This window comes from Amborella trichopoda, chromosome 2 (genome assembly GCF_054954075.1).
Source record: "Amborella trichopoda isolate Santa Cruz 75 chromosome 2, AtrichopodaSantaCruz75HAP2 v2.0, whole genome shotgun sequence".
Classification (NCBI taxonomy): domain Eukaryota; kingdom Viridiplantae; phylum Streptophyta; class Magnoliopsida; order Amborellales; family Amborellaceae; genus Amborella; species Amborella trichopoda.
Genome location: NC_142337.1, coordinates 59,840,423 through 59,865,712, shown reverse-complemented (window position 1 = coordinate 59,865,712; position 25,290 = coordinate 59,840,423). Strand labels below are relative to the sequence as shown.

Sequence of the window (25,290 nt, the reverse complement as noted above, 5' to 3'; positions counted from 1 at the left end):
GCTCGCAGCTGGAGGGAGGGGGGGTTTGCTTGTCGTAATTTTCACAAAAAATATACCCTATATGGTAATAAAGGGGGGAAATAGTCCTGGAGAACAGTACCAAGATAAATGAAGGGAATTTAGCAATATACCTAACTTATCAATTATTTACCATTTTATTCTTTTTCAACCATTCCCAATCATGATAATGGGTATTTTGATGGGACTTTTTAAAATAAATCAAAATCGTTTATCTCCTAGGTGCAATTCAATAATTTCTCGAAAAAGGAGAACCATGTAGTGCCTTGCAACACTGTTCTCTAAATTCATTAATCTACAAGGCTTCACATGTATTGTGACATGCCCTTCTTTGCGCCCTTATTGAAACAAAGAAAAAGCATAAAATCTTCCACTACTTTGGGATGATTTTCATCTCCCTTAGCTTAAACACCCACCTCTCAACACTCTTAAAAGTGTCCCTAAACCCTAGAAAACCATACTCCTTACTCTTGTTCATGCTGCAAACATGTTGAAACCCAAAGTTCAGGACTGCTTGGAAAACTTCAAAGCAAGTGATCTCCTCAAGTTTGGTCTCAAAGAGCCCATTCTCAATGACTATGGCATCCCAAACTTGGGCCTTGTCTTTCATAGCCATAGGAAGGTCAAATCCCTCTCCATTAAAAGGCACATATTCTACTCCCACCAAATTTGCCACCGCTTTCCACATGCTTTTCCAAGTGAACACATCTCCATTAGAACAATTGAAAGCTTGGTTCTTGGCTTTCTCAGTTGTAGCTGCCCATATTTGTTGCTCAGCTAACAAATCAGCATCACTAGCATCAAAGAAATGTTCCCATGAATATTTGCACCCTGGAAATCTAAAGGCCATCCCTTCATGTTTACATATTAGTGCATAAGCTAACAGAGTCAGAAGGCCATTGTGTAGGCTCCTAGTTGAGGCTCCATGAATAATAGAGGAACGGTGCACAGACCAAGTCAAAAGTCCTTGTTTTTTGTTGGAAAACTCTATCAATATATCCTCCAAATCATAGTAAAACATTGGAAATGGATGCCTAGGTGAGTCCTCCTTGAATGGGGCTTCATGGGGGGTCACTTTAGAGCCTAATGTGGTGTCAAATATAGGACCCATGTATTGCTTTGTTCCAGTTTGTAGGCAGATGTGCTGTAGTTTTGGTGCGTGGGTTAAGAGTACCTCTAATACATTTCTAAGCATGAGAGAGTTCACCTTGCAGTTGTCTTCCTCTATTTCTCGAATATGGCGAACCACCCAAAAGACATGGGTCACGTCTGATAGCTCAGAGAACTTCGACTGAGTGTCAAGCTCATCAAGAACATCACATTCGATGTAGTGACACGAAATAGTCGGAAAATAGCTTGGTTTTGGCTGTCGAGCAACGGCATATATCTTCCAAGATGATGAAGTTGATGAAGAATTGGGGTCGCTAAGGGACTCTACCAGGGTGAGCCCTACCATACCTGTTGCACCAACGACTAATGCCACCTTTCGCTCATTAGTCGCCATGTTTAAAGGAGGGGATGCAAAAGAGAAAATAGAGAGAAATACAAGCTTCGCAGTCTTGAATTCTTGATCGATTGGTCACCCTTTTTATATCTAGAAGTTAGAAAAAAAAGATAAAGAGTATATAGAAACTCAGTCGGCTTTTCTATCAGTAAGAAGGCCCCCCAAATGGCAAAAGAATAGCCGGCTAGTTGAAATTATTTAAGCTAAATTCCAAAAAAAAAAGCAATCCTCCTCTTTTAATAAATCAAAATGGGATTGTATACTATGCCACCATTTATTGCTGTGCTGGAAGGTCACATCAATCTTACGAAAAAATCCCATTCATTTTTAGAATTTAAATAAACTCCCTTGTATTTCATATTTTATGCTTAAGTCGCATTTTTTAAAGTATAATGTTAAGAATATAAAGGATATCTTGAAAAAATAAAATTACCAAAATTACCCTAAATCATGTAGGAGTATTTTGATTATTTTTATTGTTGAATTAATTTTTTATATTTTCAAGGGTGTAATGGTGAGATGCATGGGTGTTCCAACTATGAAAGAACATTCATAGTGTATTTTGATTATTTTTATTGTTGAATTAATTTTTCTCAGTCGGCTTTTACTTGGGAGTATTTTGGGAAATGAACACTGACCCACCTTCCACCTCCAACTGCTAGATTTCACATTGAATAGGGATTGTTGTGGGTTTCTTGTATTGAAAATAGATATACTTACTGTATACTTTTACATTCAAATCAATCTTTTGTGCTTAAAAAGGAGGGCAAAATCTTGGTGGTAGTTGGGGATTGAGATCATCCCAATGAAAAACAGAAGTAAAAAATGGATGTTCACTATGAAATATAAATTAAAGGGAGAAAGAAAATCACATGGGAAGATCAAGAATAATCCTCCAAGAACAAAAGATAAAGATAATTACAGATAGCGACTAGATCAATTAAAGTAACCCTGGTGGTGAGTGTGATATTAAACCTGCCCAGAAAAAAGACAAGGATGATAGACTTTCATACTTTGCTAAGTAGGTCATTGTATATTTAAATTGGATTGAGTTGGGCAGTCATTTCATGGGTTGCAGAGAAAGAGAAAAAAAAACAGCCTTTTTCGGAAGATTTTAGAGGGGCACCTTAATTCTACAAATTAAAGTGTCAACCTTATATAAACTTTTTCCTCTATTTTTTACAAAGGATATTAATACGATATATTGCATATCTAGCGTGTGCCTTTAGGAGTATGAAAATATAAGGGCCTCAAAGCTACAATGAAAGATAGGGCTATTTTGTGTGTAAAATACCAGGCAGAGGGGAAGCACAACATATTACAGGGTTTTGCTCCAATCTGGTGTTTTCAATGCTAGACAGATGGGCAATTTAATAAAAAACAAAAGAGCTCGCAGCTGGAGGGAGGGGGGGTTTGCTTGTCGTAATTTTCACAAAAAATATACCCTATATGGTAATAAAGGGGGGAAATAGTCCTGGAGAACAGTACCAAGATAAAATGAAGGGAATTTAGCAATATACCTAACTTATCAATTATTTACCATTTTATTCTTTTTCAACCATTCCCAATCATGATAATGGGTATTTTGATGGGACTTTTTAAAATAAATCAAAATCGTTTATCTCCCAGGTGCAATTCAATAATTTCTCGAAAAATGAGAACCATGTAGTACCTTACAACACTGTTCTCTAAATTCATTAATCTACAAGGCTTCACATATATTGTGACATGCCCTTCTTTGCGCCCTTATTGAAACAAAGAAAAAGCATAAATCTTCCACTACTTTGGGATGATTTTCATCTCCCTTAGCTTAAACACCCACCTCTCAACACTCTTAGAAGTGTCCCTAAACCCTAGAAAACCATACTCCTTACTCTTGTTCATGCTGCAAACATGTTGAAACCCAAAGTTCAGGACTGCTTGGAAAACTTCAAAGCAAGTGATCTCCTCAAGTTTGGTCTCAAAGAGCCCATTCTCAATGCCTATGGCATCCCAAACTTGGGCCTTGTCTTTCATAGCCATAGGAAGGTCAAATCCCTCTCCATTAAAAGGCACATATTCTACTCCCACCAAATTTGCCACCGCTTTCCACATGCTTTTCCAAGTGAACACATCTCCATTAGAACAATTGAAACCTTGGTTCTTGGCTTTCTCAGTTGTAGCTGCCCATATTTGTTGCTCAGCTAACAAATCAGCATCACTAGCATCAAAGAAATGTTCCCATGAATATTTGCACCCTGGAAATCTAAAGGCCATCCCTTCATGTTTACATATTAGTGCATAAACTAACAGAGTCAGAAGGCCATTGTGTAGGCTCTTAGTTGAGGCTCCATGATCGATAGAGGAACGGTGCACAGACCAAGTCAAAAGTCCTTGTTTTTTGTCGGAAAACTCTATCAATATATCCTCCAAATCATAGTAAAACATTGGAAATGGATGCCTAGGTGAGTCCTCCTTGAATGGGGCTTCATGGGGGGTCACTTTAGAGCCATAAACAGGGTCAAATATAGGACCCATGTACTGATTTGTGCCAGTTTGTAGGCAAATGTGCTGTAGTTTTGGTGCATGGGTTAAGAGTACCTCTAAGACATTTCTTAGCATTAGAGAGTTCTCCTTGCAGTCGTCTTCTTCTCTTTCTCGAAGATGGAGAACCACCCAAAAGACATGGGTCACATCTGATAATCCGGAGAGCTTCAATTGCGTATCGAGCGTATCAAGCACATCGCATTCTATGTAGTGACACGGAATAGTCGGAAAATAGCTTGGTTTTGGCTTTCGAGCAACAGCATAGATCTTCCAAGATGAAGCTGTTGATGAAGAGTTGGGGTCGCTAAGGCCCTCTACCAGGGAAGCCCTACCATACCTGTTCCACCAATGACTAGTGCCACCTTTCTCTCATCAGTCGCCATGTTCAATGAAGGGGGATCCAATAGAGAGAGATACAAGCTTTGCAGTCTTTGATCAAAATAATAGTGACTATATAGAAATTCAGTCGGCTTTTATTTCCTGTTTCCAGTGGTAAGATGGCCCCCCAAATGACAAAAGAACAGCCGGCTGGTTGAAGTTATTTAAGCTGAATTAAAAAAGAAGAAGAAGAAGAAGTTTTCATCTTTTAATAAATTAAAATCGGAATTTATACTATACTATTATTAAAAGGTCTCAATCAATCTTATAAAAAAATTTATACTATACCATTTGCTTTTAGAATTTTAAAAAAATCCCATTTGCTTTTAGAATTTTAAAATACTCCCTGTATTTCATATTTCATATTTCCTATTTCATACTCAAGTCTGACTTTTGAGAGCATGCTTCTAAGAATATAAAAGTATAACTCAAAAAAATAAAATAGCCAAAATAGCCCTAAATCATGAAGGAGTATTTTGATTATTCTTAATTATTGATTTCTTTTTATATTTTCACATGGTTGTAATGGTGAGATGGATGGATGTTCCACATTTGAATTTAATCAAATGTCCAGAAAAAAAAAAATCAATGTGAAATCTGGTAGTTTGGAGCATAATGCAAAAAAATATGTAGCCATTGGGTAATGTACAATAACCTCTTACTGCTAGAATTCACAATTATTGTCTCTTTTTTGTATTAAAAATAAACATACTTATTTTGTACTCCTACATTCAAAATGATTTTTTGTGCTTCACAAGGAAGGCAAAAACTTGGTAGCAGTTAAGGGGATTTGAGATCATTTTCAATGAAAAACAGAAGATAAAAGTCTATGTTCATTATAACATATAAATTAAAGAGAGCAAGATAATAACATGGGGAGATCAAGAATAATCCTCCATGAACAAAATATTAAAATAATTTATGGAGAGTGACACGATCAATTAAAGTAACCTGGTGATGAGTGTGATTTGGTACCTGCCCATAAAAAAAACAAGGATGATAGACTTTCATACTTTCCTAAGTAGGTTATTGTAGAGAGAGAGAGAGAGAGAGAGAGAGAGAGAGAAAAAAAAACACCCAAAATCAGATAACATAAAGCATGGCTATTCAAATATGAACAAGTGATCTAGATTCAGAAATTTGGCTCATTGTTAGCCAATTTTTATGGGACTAATTGTACTCCAAGAAATCCATGTGCAAATGAAAGCCAAGCAAATTCATCTTTTGACAAGCCGGATCTGTCTAGGTATATTTGTCTATTGTTATGTATAGCATGCTCATGTGGGATCATACTGTTTGCTAATTCCAATAGACAAAAGAGCTAGTAGGGGTATATTTTTTATCTAAAATTTTGGTATCCACCTAAAAATCATTTGATGGTGATTTTCAAGAGAGAAATGGATTTTGCGTTCTTCAATACTAAGATCTCTGTCCTCCAAGAATTAGACAGTCTTTATTTGATCTTGGGACGTTCAATTTTTCAAGCACATGAAATGTGCGTTTTTGTTTTTTTAATTTTATTATTGAAGTTGGTCACTAGGTTCAAGAGGTTACATCCCCAAAATTTTAAGGTCTTAAAAATAATCTTAACTAGTATTCGACTACTCGGGCAACTTGCCCGAGTATCGCAAGGGCCCTGAGTTGGGTGTCCAACTCGGGGATCTTAAAAAAAATTCAAAAAGATTAAAATAAATAATTCAAAAACATAAAAAATCTATTTGTAACATTATTTTTTGTGTTCTATCAATGTGCCAGACAATATTTTGTCATGAATACTTATTTTTTACATTTTTCCATCTTTTTTAATCAGTTTCAAAATATTCCCAATCACAAATTGACTTTTGAAAATATATATATTTTACTACTTCTTTAATCTCATTTAGATGTGTTTTATTTAATGTTACTTTAAACATGTATTGCCCTTTTTCTGGAGTTTTTGTTAGCACTTTTTCTGCCTACTTACTACCTGCCCAACTCGGGCCGATTACCCAGTTTACCTAAGGGTACAAATGGATGGTATGCTTCGGCGGGAGCAGCAAATCTTTTAGCTTTGCTTATTATCAAAACTAAGTGTTTTAGACGACAAACTCTGTTCCCTTGGGAGAATGAATACTTGTCTGATCATGGTTTTAAAACACGGATTGGCCATCTAAATGTGGTTACTTGGATTTTCAACTTCAATCTGGATTGCCGGCGGTCCAATTGAAAAATGTTAAAAATAAAAAATAAAAATAAAGAAATAGGAAAAAAAAAATCAAAGATTTTAGTGTGTGTGATTTAGATCCAATTTACATTAAAGAGATTTTCAAATCAAACCATTTTGTGAAAAATCGGATTTAATAAAAGGTACAGTTTGTAAGGCCCAACCAATCAAAATAAACCTTCAAATAGTGCTAAACATGTTGGTTCAATATTATATGAGAAGAGGAAGACGTGGTCGGTCCTCCTCTCTCGTTCCTTCTCTCTCTACATGATTCTCAATAGCTCATCATCCGACTTAGGTCTCGGTGAAATGAAGTTTACGTCAATAATGTGATGGGCCATGTGGCCCATCGTAGACCATATGGATGGGCGGTTATTTGGGTCTATAAATAGTAGACAATAGTGTGATCTTAAAAAGTGATAGAATGGGTGCGTAGGGCGTATGTGAAGGAGAGTGGTTGCAATGGGTTAATTGGCCATGTGAAAGGGCCTAGTTGAAAAGGATTGAGCAAGTAGGAATTAAGTGTTGGAGTGGAGAGAGTGTGTGTGCAAGTTTTAGAGAGAGTGTATTTTGGGCGGTTATGCGTTAAAAACATATTATAATATTTTTTAAATAATAAAAGTTGGTATTTCTCTATCTTTATTGTCGTGTCGGATTTCATAATCGGTATCAGAGCTTATGTAAAATTGTACATTTAAACTTTTCTGATGGTATGAACGCTTATTTTTATTTTTAATTATAAAATTTAAAGATTCAAAAGTGGTATAGATTGAAAATTGACGGTCGCATTACAAAATGCACTATTTTCAAAACTTGAAATCTATGTTTTATCATGCCCATACATCTTGAGTTTGAGATGATTGAATTGACGGTTTATTAGCACCGAAACAGCCTCTTATCAAACTCTTATCATGAACTTTTTAAGTTGTACCTTAGTTTGATTGTTTAGGACCTCCAACCTTTTCATTAATAAATTAGATAAGCTAATTACATAAGACTTTTAATAAGCATAAAATAAATCAGGAATAGCATATATGTTTGGGTTGATTCTGTATCAAGCAAAGCTCGTGCCTGATGAGGCTAAGGTTCCATACAACCAACGTCAAGAACGCGTCCTCGAATAAGTTGTGACTGTGTTATCTAGAAATAAAATATATATATATATACATATATTTTTATTTCTTATTTTTAACTTCCAATCTCATGAGACTCAATAATTGAAAATATTACTTATAAGCAAAATGTCTCTATATTTTCTATCTTACAATCCCATAGATATTTTTTATCATAAATTTTTGACCCAAACAAATATTACAATAACATCCTATCTAAACTCTATCTCTCTCTCTAAAACTCCATCCCTCTCTCACATCACCCTCTCTCTCTCTCTCAAAACTCCATTTCTCTCTTTAAAACCCAAATTCCATCTCTCTCTAAAACCCAAACTCTACTCTCTGTCTCTAAAATCAAGTCTCTCCCTACATCTCTATGGTTTTCTATCGTTGTAGCCACAAGTGTCCCCATTTCGGGCAGTTGGACACACAACATTCAAATTTTGTCTCAGACTTTCACAATTCTCATGAATAAACTATTGAAGAATTTAGCAAACTGTCTCTCTAACAACTCGAATATAAGCAGATAATATTACCTCCCTCATAATCACATGATATTTACACATTCTTGAAAGTATTTGGAATGTCGTGGCAAAATGAGAGTCGTTAAACTTGGAAATACTCTAATAAATTCTGGTCCATTAAATATTAAAAAATCTGGCATATTGATCAGTGTGTTCGTGTTTTCTCTATATTACATTCAAATTTGCTGCAAATTATAGTGTAGATTAGATCGATGACACATGTTTACCAAACCTATTCCACAAAAACCAATGAACAAACCCAAAAGAACTAAAATTTTGAAAAATTACAAAATTTTGGAATTAAAATTTTGGAAACCCCTTCTGGTTTGATTCCTGGCTCGACGAAAAAAAACTGAAATTTTGAAAAGTTGGTCCCAGAACCATTCTCATGGATCTTGAGCCCGAAGCCATGGATAGTGTGCGCACTGGTCCTTACGGCCAGATCTTTAGGTATGATAACTTTGTGTTTGGTCAATCTAGTGCTGGAAACAACTGGGCCAAATGCCACTACACAAGGGGGCAAAGCTCATCGATTCAGTGCTTGATGCGGTGAGGAAAGAGGCAGAGAATTGCGATTGCCTTCAAGGATTTTAAGTATGTCATTCTCTTGGTGGATGGACTGGATCTGAAATGGTCAACATTTTGTAACGACAAAAAGGTGAGGGAGCTTGAGAGGCAAAATATAGGGAGATAACGTGGGAGCTTCGCTCCTTGTTGGGTTGTGACCAAGAGTGGCCTGTTGTGTGGGCTTGTAGTGCTTATGAGGCATGGATGTTTCTTAAAAAAATGAAGACCTTTGCTTGTTCTCCTGATTTTGTTACATGTGATACCACTATCAATGGATAAACAAACTAAATGGTGAGTTCAGGGCCAAGAAAGCGTTGAAAACCAGAGCAGTAATGTTCTTTTGGATGGTGAGTTCAAGGCCAAGAAAGCGTAGAAAACCAGAGAGACAGGGAGATACTTGATTTTAGATAGAGAGAGATGGAGTTTGGGTTTTAGAGAGAGAGATAGAGTTTGGGTTTTAAAGAGAGATGGAGTTTTGAGAGAGAGAGAGAGAGAGACGCTGATGTGAGAGAGAGAAATGGAGTTTTGAAAGAGAGAACGGTTATGTGAGAGATATGGAGTTTTAGAGAGAGAAATGGAGTTTTGAGAGAGATAGTCGGTGATGTGAGAGATGAATGGAGTTTTAGAGAGAAAGATGGAGTTTAGATAGGGTGTCCTTTTAGTGTTCGTTTGGTTAAAAAATTTATGGTCAAAGGGGTCTAGGGGGTTGTAAGATAAAAAAGATGGAGATATTTTGCTCATAAGTAATATTTTAATATCTTGGGTCTCATGAAATATGGAAGTTAAAAATAGGGGATAATGGTATATTTTTCCTAAAAAGTATCCACATATATACAGTGTCATGAGTTTGGCTCTATAATATTTTTTATTTATAGAGAGACCATATATCTTTTGCACATGGAGGTCATGTTAATACTTTTCCCTTAAATTTTAAAGGGGCAGTTTGTATAGAGTTGACGCTCTAAACAACAAAGTAAAAGCGCACCTTCAAATAATGTCGAGAAATGTAGTTTCAATATTGGAAATCTTTGTGAAAGCCCTAAAATATATTTTCATCTTTAATTATAAAATTTAAAGCTTCAAAAACAGTGTAGATCAAGCAGATCTATGAAAATCTTGAAAATTGACCGTCGAAAAATGCATTACAAGATGCACTATTTTCAAAACATGAAATCCATTTCATTCTCATGTCGATGCTTCTTGATATCGAGATGATCAATTTGAAGATATTTGGGCATCAAAACAACCTTTTCTAGTAAAATTTTTGAGGTGAGCTCTAATTTGATTGTTTGGAGCCTCGGCTATATATAAACTTTTTTCAATTTTAAAATGGGTAGTTATAAGAGTGCCGAATAGACACAAATTTCCTAAAAAAAAATTTCATAACTCACCCCAAACTATTCAATTTTACATCTAATGAGTGAGAATAGTTGTGACCTTCATGTATACCAAAAATGAATGGTTTCTTTGTAGATAATCCTTTTTCTTTTATCGCAGAAAATAAGGATATTACATTTTGCGCTGAATCGATTGACCGATTTTGAGGGTTGAGAGGATCTCATTGGAATTAAATACTTTGAATTTTTCAATTTTATCAAATCATTTGAAAGACATGAATGATTTGATAAACATAAAAAATGGGGATTCTCAGCTCGTTAAACATGGCTGTTTAGTTTAATCATTTTGTTCTACCATTTCTGACTAAAAAAGTTGCTAATCATTTAAAAAATTTCTTCACCAGCTGCTAATTTGAAATCTATACGTCAATTTGAAATAAAAAAACATTTGTTGGTAATCATTCAATGAAATGATTTCATTAGTTACTAAAATTTTGAAATTTCACAAAAGAAAAATTCAAAATCTATACAAGAAAGGTGTAGAATGCTGAATTAACTATGAATATCGTTGCCCAACACTGTGAAAAGAAATCCTAACCAAATCGGGGGTTAAAACTCAATCATGAGGTTCTTTTTTATAAATCTGAGTTCAAATTTTCAAAAAAGCCCCAAATTTGAGCACTCAATTTCAATGAAAAGGGGTTTTGATTAAAATAATAATATAACATATCTTGTAGAGGGATCAAAGATTTTGGGACAAGTTTAAAATGGGGGCTTCAAAATGACTTTTTAAAATGCGGAAAGAAGTTGAACTCGTAAGAATCTACTGGTTCTTCCAACATAATTAACTGGTTATGCTACGGAAGCTCTAAAATTCGATGGGTTGATTTTTAGTAAAAAAGTGCGACAAAAAATATATTTGAAAACAAATTACCAAGCAAGAAAAATAAAGCATGAAAGACATAACAGAAAGATAATATTAGAATATACGCAGTTTGTAATAGATGTGACGATATCTACAGGCATAGTAAACTAAATATCCATTATACTAATAAGAGTTACACCATAGATTTTGGGATAGTAACCATCGACCAAACTCAGTTGAACAACGCTTTAAACCAACCTTCCAACCGGCTCCACATGAAGTTCTTCTTTCTCTTTACTTCTGATACCTTCTATTGACAATACCAGATAGAAATTTGAGAGCAATGAGAAATCAATTTTCTCTCTTCAAATGAGATACTATTCAAAATCTTTACGGAACTACTTCTCAACAAAAAACAAACCTTTCTCTCACCAATGCTCACTATTGTCTCTAGAGGCTCATCCTTTTGTAAAGGAGTCCACAAGCTCTCTCCATAGGGAAGTTTAACTTTTCTATAAGGTGACCCAAATAAGACACACATTCCTCTCTCTACAACACACGTATAAAGAAAAGCATAAGCCCATAAATCATTGTTTTCAACAATTTTCCTTTGTTTTTTATCAATTTTTACTCAAGAACCAATCCCTTTGGATCATTTCTAACTGCTCAGTAGGATTTCACATCCAAAGCCAAAAGCGATAGTAAGTTTGTTACCTTGTACTAGTAAGAAAGGGTATTGTATGCTTTTCCTTTCTCTAATGCCACTTAAATATGTGCTAAAAATCTATTATTTAAAAATATATAAAAAATACTTGAATTAATAAAAATAGTGGTCCCATTTTATATACGATTTCATAGTGGACATATCGGTCGATACGGTTATGGTTTGGTATTGGCCACATTTTACATATCATTCACACTCTTTTATATATCTTGCAAGAGAGAGGTCGACTACAAACACACTCTTGTTCCGAAAATGAAATAAGAAACTCGGAATGGGGGCATCAGTGGCTAGGGGGGACTGATGTCTCAACGTTAACACATAAAAAAAAGAAAAGAAAAATATGAAATAAGCAGCTGCTATATTTTTTTATTGATTTGAAAAGGAAAAAGAACTCTATATTTACTTATAAAAAGGAAAAATACCCAGTGAATTTGACTGAATAAACATTGGGATCACTCCCAACTGCGATGTGTCATTAGGATGGGTACTCAAGCAGCTATTACCAATTTTTCTCCGCATCACTAAGTTCGATGAGATTCAACTTTATGGGGTTATAAGACAATTTATATACATATATATAACTGATCACCCCACATTTCAAAAGCTTGCACAAAAGCCTGAATCTGAAATTTCCTTTTATATGAATACATGAAAACCATAAGATTCATGTGAGTTCTTTCATGGTAACCTCTGAGACGAACCAATCACATGGGAGAACATTTGGAAACCTGAACCTGGGGCCTCCAAAAGGCTAGGGTCTTTTCGCTCTCCAAGGAGATAAAAGTATCTTAGCCTTGGAGTAGGACTTGTCTGGTTTTATTCTCTTTTCTCTCACTTCAAAAGAATAAATAAAACAAAAGCATGTAGGGCTGAGCTTCTTCTTTAAAACCGATTCACCCGTTTCCCAATGTTCATCAACCCAAAACTCATCATCCCCGGCACACTATTGCAGCTGTTGGCTCATCGTGTGTAACGAAATTTGTTGATGGCAAGGGGAATGTCATAGAATATAAGAATTTTTTTTTACTTTGAAGAACTCAATTAAAAATTTTTTTTTCACAAAGGCCAAGGTTGTTTGTAACCATATTATATCAAAAAAGAAAGCACGTGCTTTCTCATAAAAGAAAGTGCCTCGTCTTGAGGGAAACTTAGATGGAAATTGCTAAGCCCATGCTTTTCTTTTTCATCAATATTTGTTTTTTTTTTGGAGTATATACAAATGCCACTTGTGTATTTATTTTTGGAAATAAGTATACACCAGTTATATCGAGATTGGATAAGTCATCGAACCATTGAAGAGTCTGATCCAATCAAAATCGGTACAACTGTCGATCAAAGTGGTTTAAATGGATTTTAAAATATAAAAAAAATATAACTAATAGTTAAAAAATATAACATATTAGAAAAAAAAAATCCCACTATGTTTTGATGTTTGAACCGGTAAAAACACGATAGTCGGACTAGCCAAACATCTGGTTTTGACGAGTTCTTGATTAAATCGAGTTTTTACTTCAGACTAGACCAGACCAGACCAGTCAAGGCACTAGTCGGCAGTCCGACCAAACCACTAGTCTGGTCTGGTCTTTGTAACTATGGTTTATATTACTATACATTCTATCCCAATTTGCCTAATAGAAAATAGTTTCCTACATGATGTAAATACCACAGTTATCCATACTGGATTAGACCAAACTATTGCTCCAATCGGTCGATTGCCAACCGACGTCTTGATCGGCTTAGTCCAAAGTATAAATCAAATTTGCTTACAAACCCGTGGAAACCAGACCAATCAAAATGGTTTGATAGCCGGTCCGATTTTGATACCTTGATACTATACAACTCCTTGTCTTTATTGACTTGTAGATATGTATGGTTTTGAATACAACGAGACCTTTAAATTTCGTAAATGAGCTTGCAACCACCTCCCCCGTAATATATGAAACCACGGGCCTTGAGGACTTTGCATAGAGAATTGACACATCAAGGCATAAGATTTTACATCATATGGTTTTTCTTGTGAAAAAGAGGTTGCTAGAGCATTTTCCTGTGTTACTAACTTTTTTTTTTTTTTTGATGTTAGGTTATATCCGAACAAGTACAAGATACATTAAAAGAAGGATGTGGTTTCCATAGGGTTGCAACCTTAAACAATCCAATTAAGGAGTACCTCCAAATTTTATCATAACATGTAATTTTGATGAAAAAATTCGTAGGATTACGTCAATATCTATTTTTATATCTAATTATATAATTTTAAACTCAAAAAATGGTTAAAATCAAGTAGTTCTATTAATATATGAAAATCTTGAAAATGTATAGTCTAGATAATGTATTGCAAGATGCACTATTTCTGGGATAGAAAATCTTTTTTTATTTTCATATTCATACTTCTCGATGTCAAAATGATCGATTAGAGGTTTTTTAACCATTAGGTGCACATGTAATTCTACATTTTTAGGTTGCAACCTTATATGAACTTTTTCCTAAAAAGATAATAAAATGGGAGTACGTACTAGCAGCATTTGCAATGACCTGTTTTGTTCAACATGCAGGTATGTACCATCCTTATTAATAATGGATGGTTAGGTCAATAGTTTGGCTGAAGAAAAGTCATGCGTTCCCACCATCCATCTCTGGGAGTAAGAGGTGGAGATTACACTACTTGCAGAATTCCACATGCTTCTTTGGAAAATAATTTACGATCTGTATAAAAGAGGAAGGGTCATGTGAAAAATGGATTTAATCTGAATGAGTAATCCAGGAGAAGCAAGGAGACGGTTTGGTCATTGTTTTACGTTACGTTCTTACTCCTATTTTTTACTGATATTTTGTTATGTAAATTACTTTTGTATAACTTCTTTTTCACTCTCTTGTTCTCATTATATTTATCACGATTGGACTGAATCTCTGGGGTGACCCGCGTTTTGGCCACTCTTATTTAAGGTAAAAACCGACGAAAACCAATGTTTGACTGGTTTTGATAGGTTGGATCAGTCAGTTTTAATTGATTCGATCAACAAAAAAAAACTTAGACATCATTTAATGCACTTTTTATTTAAAGTATTATATCTATTTTTCTTCTTCTTTTTTTTTTTTTTTTTAACTCTAGTCCAATCAATTTGGCTAGTGGTGCCGATTTTGACTGAGCAGAACTCCTCATTGGCTCGGTGGTTGATCTGATTGTGATAACCTAGGTTCTAAGCATCTATTTCAGTGTTCCATTTTCGCAACTACAGCGTAAAGTGCAGCAAAAGGTCATTGTATTAAATAAGATTGTGGTTTGTATAAGGTTGAGGTTCTAAATAATCAAAGTAAGGTGCACCTTCAAATTACAACGAAATATGTAGTTTCAGTATAAGAAATCTTTGTGATGGCCTGAAATTTATTTTCATCTCTAATTATAAAATTTAAAGATTTAAAAATAGCGTAGATTGAGCATATCTATGAACATTTGAATATCTTGAAAATTGACAGTCTAGATAACTCATTACAATATGATTTCCATGACTTGAAAACCATTTTTTCTCATGTCCATGCATCTTGAGGTTGAGATGATCGAATTGAGGGTTGTTTCAATGCTGAAAAATTGCTTCTAGCAAATTTTTGAAGTGCAGCTTAATTTGATTGTTCAGGGCCTCACCCTTATATAAACTTTTTTTGTTAAATAACGGTTGAGAAAACCTTTTTTTTTTTTAATGTTAAACGTAGGATCTAGTAGGAATATAATTATCCATATCTGTATTAGACTCCATCACCTTGACTGTGATTTGAAATCCAAGTCGAGGGCAAAATTTGTTGAGATTCATTGACAGAAAACATGAAACTTTTCCATGTAAAAGACTGGGTTGAGGACGCTTTTCATCGGTTGCAGTGGATTCCCAAAGTGATGATATGTGCAATCTTTTAATGTATTTTCAATTTTACGACGCATCTTGTCGAAGTTAATTTCAAAGTTTGTACCCAAAAATCACCCGTTGGGGGTCTTCTTATTGTTTATGGTAGTTTCGATCATTGTGAAAAACTACTTTAAGTGGGCTTTTATGAGCCCATGTATGGAGTCAGAAAGTAGCTCATGGGAGGAAGAGCTCTTCTGAGCTAGAGATTTGGGGATTTTACCCAAAAACCTTGGCTATCATTCTGCCCTATTTTAGTGGTTTCATCGGCATTTTCGGCAGATCCATGGATATGGATTCGACAATAGAGGATGGATCAATGGCTCTTTTATAGTAGTAGAAAGGGAATTGGTGGTATTTTACTGATCGTGAGAAAACTCATCTATGTACTTATATCTTTAATTCTTCTACGATAATGAAATCATTTCCTTACCAGTTGCCTATAGATGTAGCCCTATTAGGGTGAATCACGTATATTTGTATATTGATGATGATTAGATTATTATTTATAGTGTGTAGTTGTCTCTTTGGATTTTTTATTTCACTTTATCTTGATTTCATCTTATTTTTTTCATATTTATTGTATTATATACGGTTCGAGTATTTGGATTTCTTGTAATCAATTTGTCCATAATAGACAAGTTGGTTTAAGATATTGCATTTGTTGTTGTGGGGGTTTCACCGCAACAATGAGTAATCGTGCAAAGTCTCCGTTCCCAACACCCACCCACCAGGTACTATACTATGTTAACATTAATAAAATAAAACAAAAATATAAAATTTCTCCCGTATCAACCTTACAAAAATATATAATAACATCTTTTATATTTGGTATGATGTGGTCACAATGACTCTTTGGCCTTTGGATGTAAAATCATTGGGGCTAAGTATGTGCCTTTTTTAAAAAAAAGAAAAATGTTAATGGTGCGAATGGACGGCAAGATGTTATGTTAAAGCCTGATGTTGTATTATTGACTAGACTCAAAGTTCAAAATGAAATTTTTTAAACTTTACGACATACCCCTAATTATAAAATTTCACAATTGACTAGTAGATATGTCTGTTACCTTCTTATACCAAAGGTAAAAGGCCTTATAATGTACAATCCCGTAGAAAAAGGCATTATAAAATAATTAAGAGGAAGAGGTTAAAATAACTCTTGGGCCTTATGGATAATAGAAAAGCCTCACTTAACAACTCACCAAAAATTGCACATCCGGCATCGAGGAATCTTCTAATCAATCATCTCGACCTTGACCATTGTGTTGTGAAAAAAAATTACGATTTCAAGGCCTAAAGATAGTAGTATATATTGTAACACATTATCTAGATCGTCAAAGCCTTTTTTCAACCAATTGGGGTTTGTTACACGAATCTTGGTCCGCTATTCTACTATATTAAGGGTTATGCTTTTAGTGAGACTTTAAATCCCCATATCGTTTTTTACTAATTTTTTATTTATAAATTTCATAATCAACGGCGAAATTGATTTCAAAGAGATTTCCCATAGCCAAAGTGTTTTATGGGCGACATTTTAGGTAAATTTTATTTTTATTTTTTTCCTAAAGCCCAAGTTTTTTTAGAAACTACATCCTAAACTAGAAATTAACTAGGCAAAGAGTAGGAAAAAAGTTTATACAAGGTGTCAACTTTATATAATAAAAGTAAGTCGCACTTTAGAAATGCATCAAAAGAGGTCGTTCTATAGCAAAAAAATAATTCAATTGATCATCTCGGACTTGAAATGATATATACGTATAAAAAAAAAAATAATTTCAAGTCTTAAAAATAATGTATCTTCCAATATATTATTTGAACGGTCCATCATCATAATTTTTTATGCTAAAACATAATTTGACTTCATTTGGAAGTACGACTTACTTTCATGGTTTAAGGCATCAACCTTATACAAACTTCACCAAAGTAATAATGCACTCGAGCTGGTGACATTGCCACCCATGTTATCACACTGGTCTCGCCATTCAAGATGTAATATGATGAACGGCCAATATTTGGCAAGTGAGACCCGCTGCTCCATCTGAACCGTTCAAATCGGCGGTCGGCCGTCCTTGTCAAACAAAAGCGCGCACAAACAACGGACCCATAATGGAGATTACGCACGCTAAACAGTGAGCTCTTTGGTCCTTTTCTGAATCCTGAATTCCTGGCCGTCCATCGATGAGTGGATCCAATCCATTGGTGCATGCGCTCTACAAAAGAACAACACAGTACGCAAGCAGATAGAGAGTTTCAGCCGTCCAATGGGGAGCTTGACACATGAAGCCATGACGTGCACATGTGGGATACCACACGTGCTGGCTTCCAAAACCCAATCCCAAGCATCCGAAAGCTGGCGTTTTGTACTTTTGCATGTGACGTGTCACTCACTTGTAACCAGCTTTGGGCACACTCCACGTGACGTGTACCTTTCCAGCTCGCCCACGTGGGGGTCTCTTATTGGTGCTTTTTTTTCTTATTAGCTCGTGCACAGGACGCAATCTTATTTCTCTCACGTTCTTTTTCCTAGGTTTTTCAATCCCAAAAAACAAAAATGACTTTTTAAAAGTTTTATTTATTAATGTGGAAACATATAGACCTTTGGGAAATTTAGCCTTACATCCTTTTGTAATATGCGCAATTAAAAAAATGTCTCCAATATTTTATGTTTTACATGGAATCGATTACACGTTTTTTTCTTTTTGTTATTTTTTTTTATTTCCAAACTGCCTCTAGTTTAGAATTACATTTACATAACATAGGAAATTTTTCTTGACATGTGCCTTAATTGATTCTAAATTCGTGAGTTTCAAACCGGTTGGTTTTGAACAAGTAATTTAGTACTGACTCCTAAAGACACCAATTTAAAAAATATAACTCGAGCAATTCTAAATTAGCTTAGCAACTCATGTAATTCTCAGTTAGTGCCAAACTAGAAGCAAGGAGGTAAAAAAGGTGGGGATGGGGATGGGGATGAGACAAGGTGGTTGGGGGATGGATGCTTCGAGATAATGCCCTGCTCTTTATTCCTACCATTAACATATATATAAAAAGAGGTAATAAAAGTGACAATCCCTAAACCTAAATATAAAATATCAAAGAAATTCTTTGATACAACTTAATGTAAGAGATATGAACATAGATTTCCCAGACTTTTTATGGGCTTGCTAGCCCCAAGATGTATTATTTAGCAATTTTATTTGAATTAGCACAACAGATTTGTGGATTAGACGACTGGAGTGTTCAATTTTTATTATTGACATTGAATATGGAATTTTTTGGTAGCATAGTAGAATGCAATGATTCCAAAATTGTTCACGTGATCAGAATCAGCTAAGTCATATCATAATTTGACTACAAATCGAAAATCTCCGTAATTGCTTGATTCTCTTTAACTTCAAACTTTTTCCCAAATTTCTTTGTTTATTACAGTTGAGACTCGAGACTTTTACTGGAGGGGGGAAACGTATCAAGATCCTGTTAAGTCCGTTCCCGATGCTGAATTTTGAAATATAGATAGTAATAGACGTATGGAATGCTTGGCTTAATAAACTCAGGTTTTTCCCTTCTAAGCTCGCTTTGAGACACTTGACTAAGTGCATTTCTCATCAAAATGCATCAAAATACAACATTGAAAAAAGAAAAATATACATAAAAAAAAAGAGAGTAAAAGGAAATAGCAAACTTTGACCAAGTCAATTAATCATGCGTAGGTTTTAGTAGTTTTATTCAAAACAGAAAGGACGAAACCCTTACTGGTGATCAGAATGAAAAATTGAATATACAGTACAAGTAGTAAGTGTGATCTGCATCATTTATATTTATTTTATTTTTCCAAAACATTAAACTACTCTCAAATACATGATGGTCATCAATGAGATCAGGAATGATGACTGAAATCCTGCCTCTCTACATACGCAACTCTCCTATACAAGTCTTTGTTAGCTGTTAATCACATGCCAAATTTCAGTTACGTTGTTTTCCTACTTATGTTCCATGGAATGATGGCTTATTCCATTCCATCAACTTGCAAACAATAATTCCCAAAAGAATAAGTTATTTTCGTACACTTATGTGTTTAAAGCAATGGTTTAAAAACCGGATCGGTGACCCGGATCGGGCTTTTCAAAAATCGATCCGGATCGGCGAATCGGCGATCCGGATCGGCGAATCGGCGATCCGGATCGGGTGAATCGGTCAGAATAAAGCTTCAAAAAAATCCGAAAAAATTATTGAAATTCATTATAAATATTGGTTTTTAGGAATTCAATAAAAAATGAGGGTACTCCATTAAGAATTTTCATGTTTTTGAATGAATATGCAAATATTGATATGTTCTTTCCCTGCATGAACCGCCGTTCAGCATTTAATTTACAGTATTTCGTGCTCATCCCTACACTGTTGCTGTTGGGACTCGATATGTGAATAATATGGTTGGGATAGGGTGGCCTCGGAATCATCATCTCTCTCGTTTTCTCTTTGAATAATATGGATTAAAAAAAAAAAAAAACAAATTTTCAAAAAAATCTATCATGGATTAAAAAAAAAATCACAAATTTTCAAAAAATTCTATCATGGATTACAAAAAAAAATTCGATCATGGATTAAACAAAAAAAATCACAAATTTTCAAAAAATTCAATCATGGATTACATAAAATTCGATCATGGATTACATAAAATTCGATCATGGATTACAAAAAAAAACAAACAAAAAAAACAAAAAATTCAATCGTGGATTACAAAAAAAGAAAAAAATAGTTCGATCATGGATTACAAAAAATTCAATCATGGATTACAAAAAACTCTATCATGGGTTACAAAAAAAGCAAAAAACAAAAAATTCAATCATGGATTAAAAAAAAACAAACAAACATTTCAATCATGGATTACAAAAAAAAAACAAACATTTCGATCATATATTACAAAACATTCGATCATGGATTACAAAAAATTCTATCATGGGTTACAAAAAAAAAAAAAAAAACAAAAAAATCGATCATGGATTACAAGAAAAGAAAACAAACATTTCGATCATGGATTACAAAAAATTCTATTATGGGTTACAAAAAACCAAAAAATTCGATCATGGATTACAAAAAAAATCTATCATGGATTACCAAAAAAAAAAAAAAAAAAAAAAAAAAAAAAAAAAAAAAAAAATCCGTACGGAATCGCCGATTCACTGTGGACTCGCCTATTCCGTACAGTGAATCGGCGATTCACTGTACAGAATCGTCCGGTTCTCTCTAGAACCGGACGATTTCCGATTTTCGGGGCGATCCGGTTCCTTTTTCACTATTTCCGAGTCGAACCGGGCGAGTCCGGTTCGACTCGGCGTTTTTTAAAACGCTGGTTTAAAGTATTTTATTAAAGAATGTCGTAATGTACTCATGCAGCTAAGCCACACACGTTTGATTTTTCATTGCTCATATTTGTATCTTATAATTAGTTTTGTCACTCGTATTGCATAAATTGTTATTATATACCAACTCAGTGTTAGTTTAAGTTCTATCCACATTATCATCATCATAACTTTCTTTACAATTAATTGGAGTCGGCTACACGAATTCTGATCCGTCATTATACTAACTTAAATTCAATAACCTCCTAAATTTGGGCAAAATGAGTGCAGGGCTTAGGCTTTACAATAAAAAGGAAAGCCGCATTTACAGCCCCCTCAAAAGTGTGACTTTGGTGCCTTGAAAGAGTAGACTGTGTCTCACTCATAGGCCGTTTGGGACCTAAGATATGCAAATCCTTCTTGAACTGTAATTTCTCACAGAATTTTTTAAGCGCAAGATCTGTTGCGTATCATTGAGCCCGGGCCTTATATAGTGATCACGACCTTTAAACTTTTGTTAAGAGGAAAAAGCTATATGAAAGTCAATAATTACGTTAAATTATTACGTTATGAAGTTTACTTAGTGTAGATAATTAGTACTCATTTGTGTGTTTGACCCATAATTACTACGAAAATTGCATGATTAATTGTCGGATGGGATAGTAGTGAACAAACGCAAAACGGGAGGGGTGTATTTTTTTTAGTGGTATAATGGTCATTCTGATTTATCCAGAATGGGAAATGGATGTGTTTGTCTACTGCGATTCGGGGTATATTGGTAAAATTTTAACATAACAACTGCTTGCCAGTAAGGTGAGGTGAGGTGAGGTGCGGTGCTTGGGGTACTGAAGAAGCCACCATTTGAAAATTCCATTAAAGGACAAGATATTACAGAATACCCACGTTTCCCCCATTTTCTATTTTTGTAATTAAATTTATATTATTTAATTAAATATTTATATAGTTATTTATTAGTTTAGAAGTTACAACCCACTTGTTCACACTGGAGAGTTTATGTAAGCAAAAGGCCACCATTCTTCCACTCTAATTAAAAAAAAAAGAAGTCAAAATTCTAATCCCACGTTTCACCCATTTTCTCCATTTAATTTTCATTAAAAATGATATTTTACATATACTAGCCCACATATTTACTGTATTCATTTATATTTGTTATTTCATATTTAACTTTTATTATAAAAATAATTTATTTTGTTCTTTTAAAAATTTAAAATTGCAGCTTTTCTGAACCTGCTGAGAATGATTCCATCACATGCCCCTGCCATCATCACTGACCCCCCACACCGCTCTACCCTTTCACTCCGACTTTCCCGAATCCAAGCAACGTAAGATCTCAGAACGCCCCTTATCCCTACTGCAAAATATCGAAAACACCCTTTCAAGTTATCTAAGAATCTAAACATAGTAGTTTCAAATCTCAAACTTGCGACCTATCCAACATAATGTTTTAAAATAGGAATGGGTCCGATTAGGCCCCAGAAAAACAGAGTCCGATTGCCAATTCCTGGCCTAACAACATTCATAACTAAGTCCATACAACATAATGTTTTAAAATAGGAATGGGTCCGACTGGGTCCCAAAAATAACTGAATCCGATCGCCAATTCCTGGGCAAATAACATTCATAACGGCGCCAGAGACAGATTGCCAATTCCTATCCAAGTCACCCTATTCATGGCCTATAGATGATAAAGAAATAAAAAAAAAGAAAAGAAAAAGAGATAATTGGGGTGGGGTGGGGTGGGGTGGGGTGGCAGGGCGGTTCCTTGAACTCTGAATTGCGTACCTCCAGATCCTGTTATGCCTCAAGTGATTTTGAGTCCGAAGTCTGAAACATTTATCAGACATAATCAACGTTTTCTAGAGGACTAATTATAAAAGGATTGAAGGATTCAGGTGAGAACTGATGGTAACAATTTTCAACCAAGCATTGAATAAATTCATTAAATGACTTCTATTTAGTGTAATTTTCATGCATAAATTGGCTTATGGGCATTATCGACTATTCCATCAAAGCTAGGGAGCTTTTCATACAAGCATATCCTTTTTATAAAAGACGCCTTGCTCGAAATTGAGAGGCATTGCTCTCTCCCACGTGAGAAAGCGTGCAAATACCTTATCTTACGCTACAAGAAAAAATATTAATTAAAAGGTGAACAGTGAAAGTGCTCGTTTGCCGGCCTCACACTTTACTGACCCAACAAATTATAAATAAACGGATTTAAAAATAATTTATTAATAAAAGAAATAAAGAGTAGAAAAAAAAGGAGTGATGGTGGGGCCGGTTGGGTTAAGTCGAGGCATGTTTGCTGTTCCCACCTCAAAGACAGTTGCTCTCTCCCTTATCCCTTACTGCCTTCCAACACCTTTCAATTCTTACATATTATTTTTGTATTTTTTAATTAATTGGGGCCTTTTAAATTTCTTTCTTATTTAATTTTGACATATTTTCCAAAAAGTTTGCAGGTTGCAGGGTCAGAGGCCAAGAAAAACGTAACAAGAATCATATGGGCTTATTATTAATTTTGGTGAACGACCAAATTGCCCTTCATGGTGGCAGAATATACCCAGTTTTTTCAGATAGGACGACCTTTACTTCTTTGGATACATGTATGTTCGGATGAGATGCCTTTGGGCGTCTCAAAAATTATTTTATGAATTCGATACATTCACGTAGCTGATTTAAAATAATTGAAAAAAATTAAAATAATGATAATAATATTTTATGCGGGGTTGGACTGCATGTCTAATGTATAAAGCATCTATCTTAAAGATGGATGCAATTAGGTAGTCTATTTAAAAACAATTCAAACTATATGTCCAAATGGTTTTTTAATAACTTCTAATTTTGTTTATTTTGTAATATTTATGTTCTCCACATTAGAGATTACATGTCCTTAAAAATTAACTCCAAAACTCTATCTCAAAATTATATTTTTAAGAGGTGACTAATTTCTATACGGACTTATAGAAAACTGTCCTTAGTATTATTGTACTATAGTAAGATTACTGTATACAATATTATAAACATAATATCAATATTATTGCACTATAAGTGTATAATATTATTTAATAATACAATTATTCAAACAGGGCTTTAGGGGTTGGAATCAAACATGATATGTAGTGACTAATAAGATAAGTTATTCATTTAAGAAACCCCATTGGGTTCGTGAATCACCCGAGTCAGATTACAAATTTATGATTGGATTCAAGTAACATTCAATTGCCTCAACTCACCATGTTTTTGTTTTTTAAAGTTGATAGTTATATGCACGCCTCCACGGATTAGAATAACAATCCAACTCGGTTTATTTCAAAAAATTGTTCTTCGTAAAAATAAAAAAGAAAAGTAGTTTGTGCATGAGGGAACACACTCCTACAATAACGATATTCAGATGCATAAAACATCCATGTTGGAGATAGATGCTAGAAAATGATTGCCCCACAAATTTTTCAAATCAATAGTGTTAAAATTACCTCAAAAAACTTCTTTTTTTGTTCTTAAAATTTATTTAGGTTACTACTTATCACTTTTCAAAATTTTGAGTGGAAAATCTCTCTCAAAAATAGATACCAGAGAGAGGACCCAATTGAGTAGCTAAGTGGGTTGACGTGCATAAACCTCGTCGGACTGAGAAATGTTTTTCAATAAAAGTCAAGTAATGGAATTTAATTGGATTAGTCAAATGAACAGTATTTTACCCATTTTCTCAAGGGACAAAGGGCATTTTCGCTATTATACCTCGTGAGCATAGGGCTTCTTGTTGTCCAGGAAAGATGGTGGCAGTATGAATGAGAAATGGGATTTTGGCTTTGACAGATCAGACGATGATTTCGTGGCTTCCAAAAATACGGAGCTTCAGGGATAGGCCCGCCCCTATTTCGCTTATACAACGTTTTTCACTAGAGCCATATTTATTTCATTTTCTTTTCTAATTACATTTTTAAGACCCAAGAAAATAATTGAATTAGGACATATCGGCAAAATTCAAACATCTCATTCGAAAATAACGGTGACTAAAAACATGGAATGGCCCTGCAACTTCAACCGAAATTCCGCTGAATTTCGGAGGACTTTTGTCGGACAACGAAAAGAGTTAAATATGCTATTGTCCTGATTTACTGAAGGATGAAGTTTCTATAAGGCCTAGGCCTTGTGAAAGCAAAATAAATCCTTATATTATATCCTTGTCCCGAAAGCACTTTGGGCAACATAAATCTCTATGAGGTTTTAAAATCAATTTTCAACACCGGCAATATAATTTAAAATTAAAAAAACA

General features: G+C 34.5%; 1 protein-coding gene and 1 pseudogene across 2 annotated transcripts; both read right to left on the bottom strand.

Moving 5' to 3' along the window:
* Positions 1 to 254: 254 nt before the first annotated feature.
* LOC148783393 ((S)-8-oxocitronellyl enol synthase CYC2 pseudogene) lies at positions 255 to 1,619 on the bottom strand (annotated as a pseudogene). Its single transcript, XR_016049852.1, has one exon. The product of XR_016049852.1 is annotated as a (S)-8-oxocitronellyl enol synthase CYC2 pseudogene (transcript).
* A 1,520-nt stretch (positions 1,620 to 3,139) lies between these two features.
* Positions 3,140 to 12,277, bottom strand: LOC148783392 (3-oxo-Delta(4,5)-steroid 5-beta-reductase-like). The gene is made up of 4 exons (XM_088859869.1): positions 12,181 to 12,277; positions 11,456 to 11,583; positions 11,293 to 11,344; positions 3,140 to 4,416 (listed from the first exon to the last, which is right to left on the bottom strand). Exons 1-4 carry the CDS (start codon positions 12,275 to 12,277, stop codon positions 3,302 to 3,304), a joined length of 1,392 nt encoding a protein of 463 aa, XP_088715995.1. The 3' UTR covers positions 3,140 to 3,301.
* Between the last annotated feature and the right edge of the window lie 13,013 nt (positions 12,278 to 25,290).

Coding starts and splice junctions, on each gene's coding strand:
- LOC148783392 (XM_088859869.1), bottom strand. CDS start 12,277: ATGCGGAGAAAAATTGGTAATAGCTGCTTGAGTACCCATCCTAATGAC. Junction 11,345..11,455: donor TGAGCATTGGTGAGAGAAAG/GTTTGTTTTTTG, acceptor TATTGTCAATAG/AAGGTATCAGAAGTAAAGAG. Junction 4,417..11,292: donor CATGTGGAGCCGGTTGGAAG/GTTGGTTTAAAG, acceptor GCGACTGATGAG/AGAAAGGTGGCACTAGTCAT.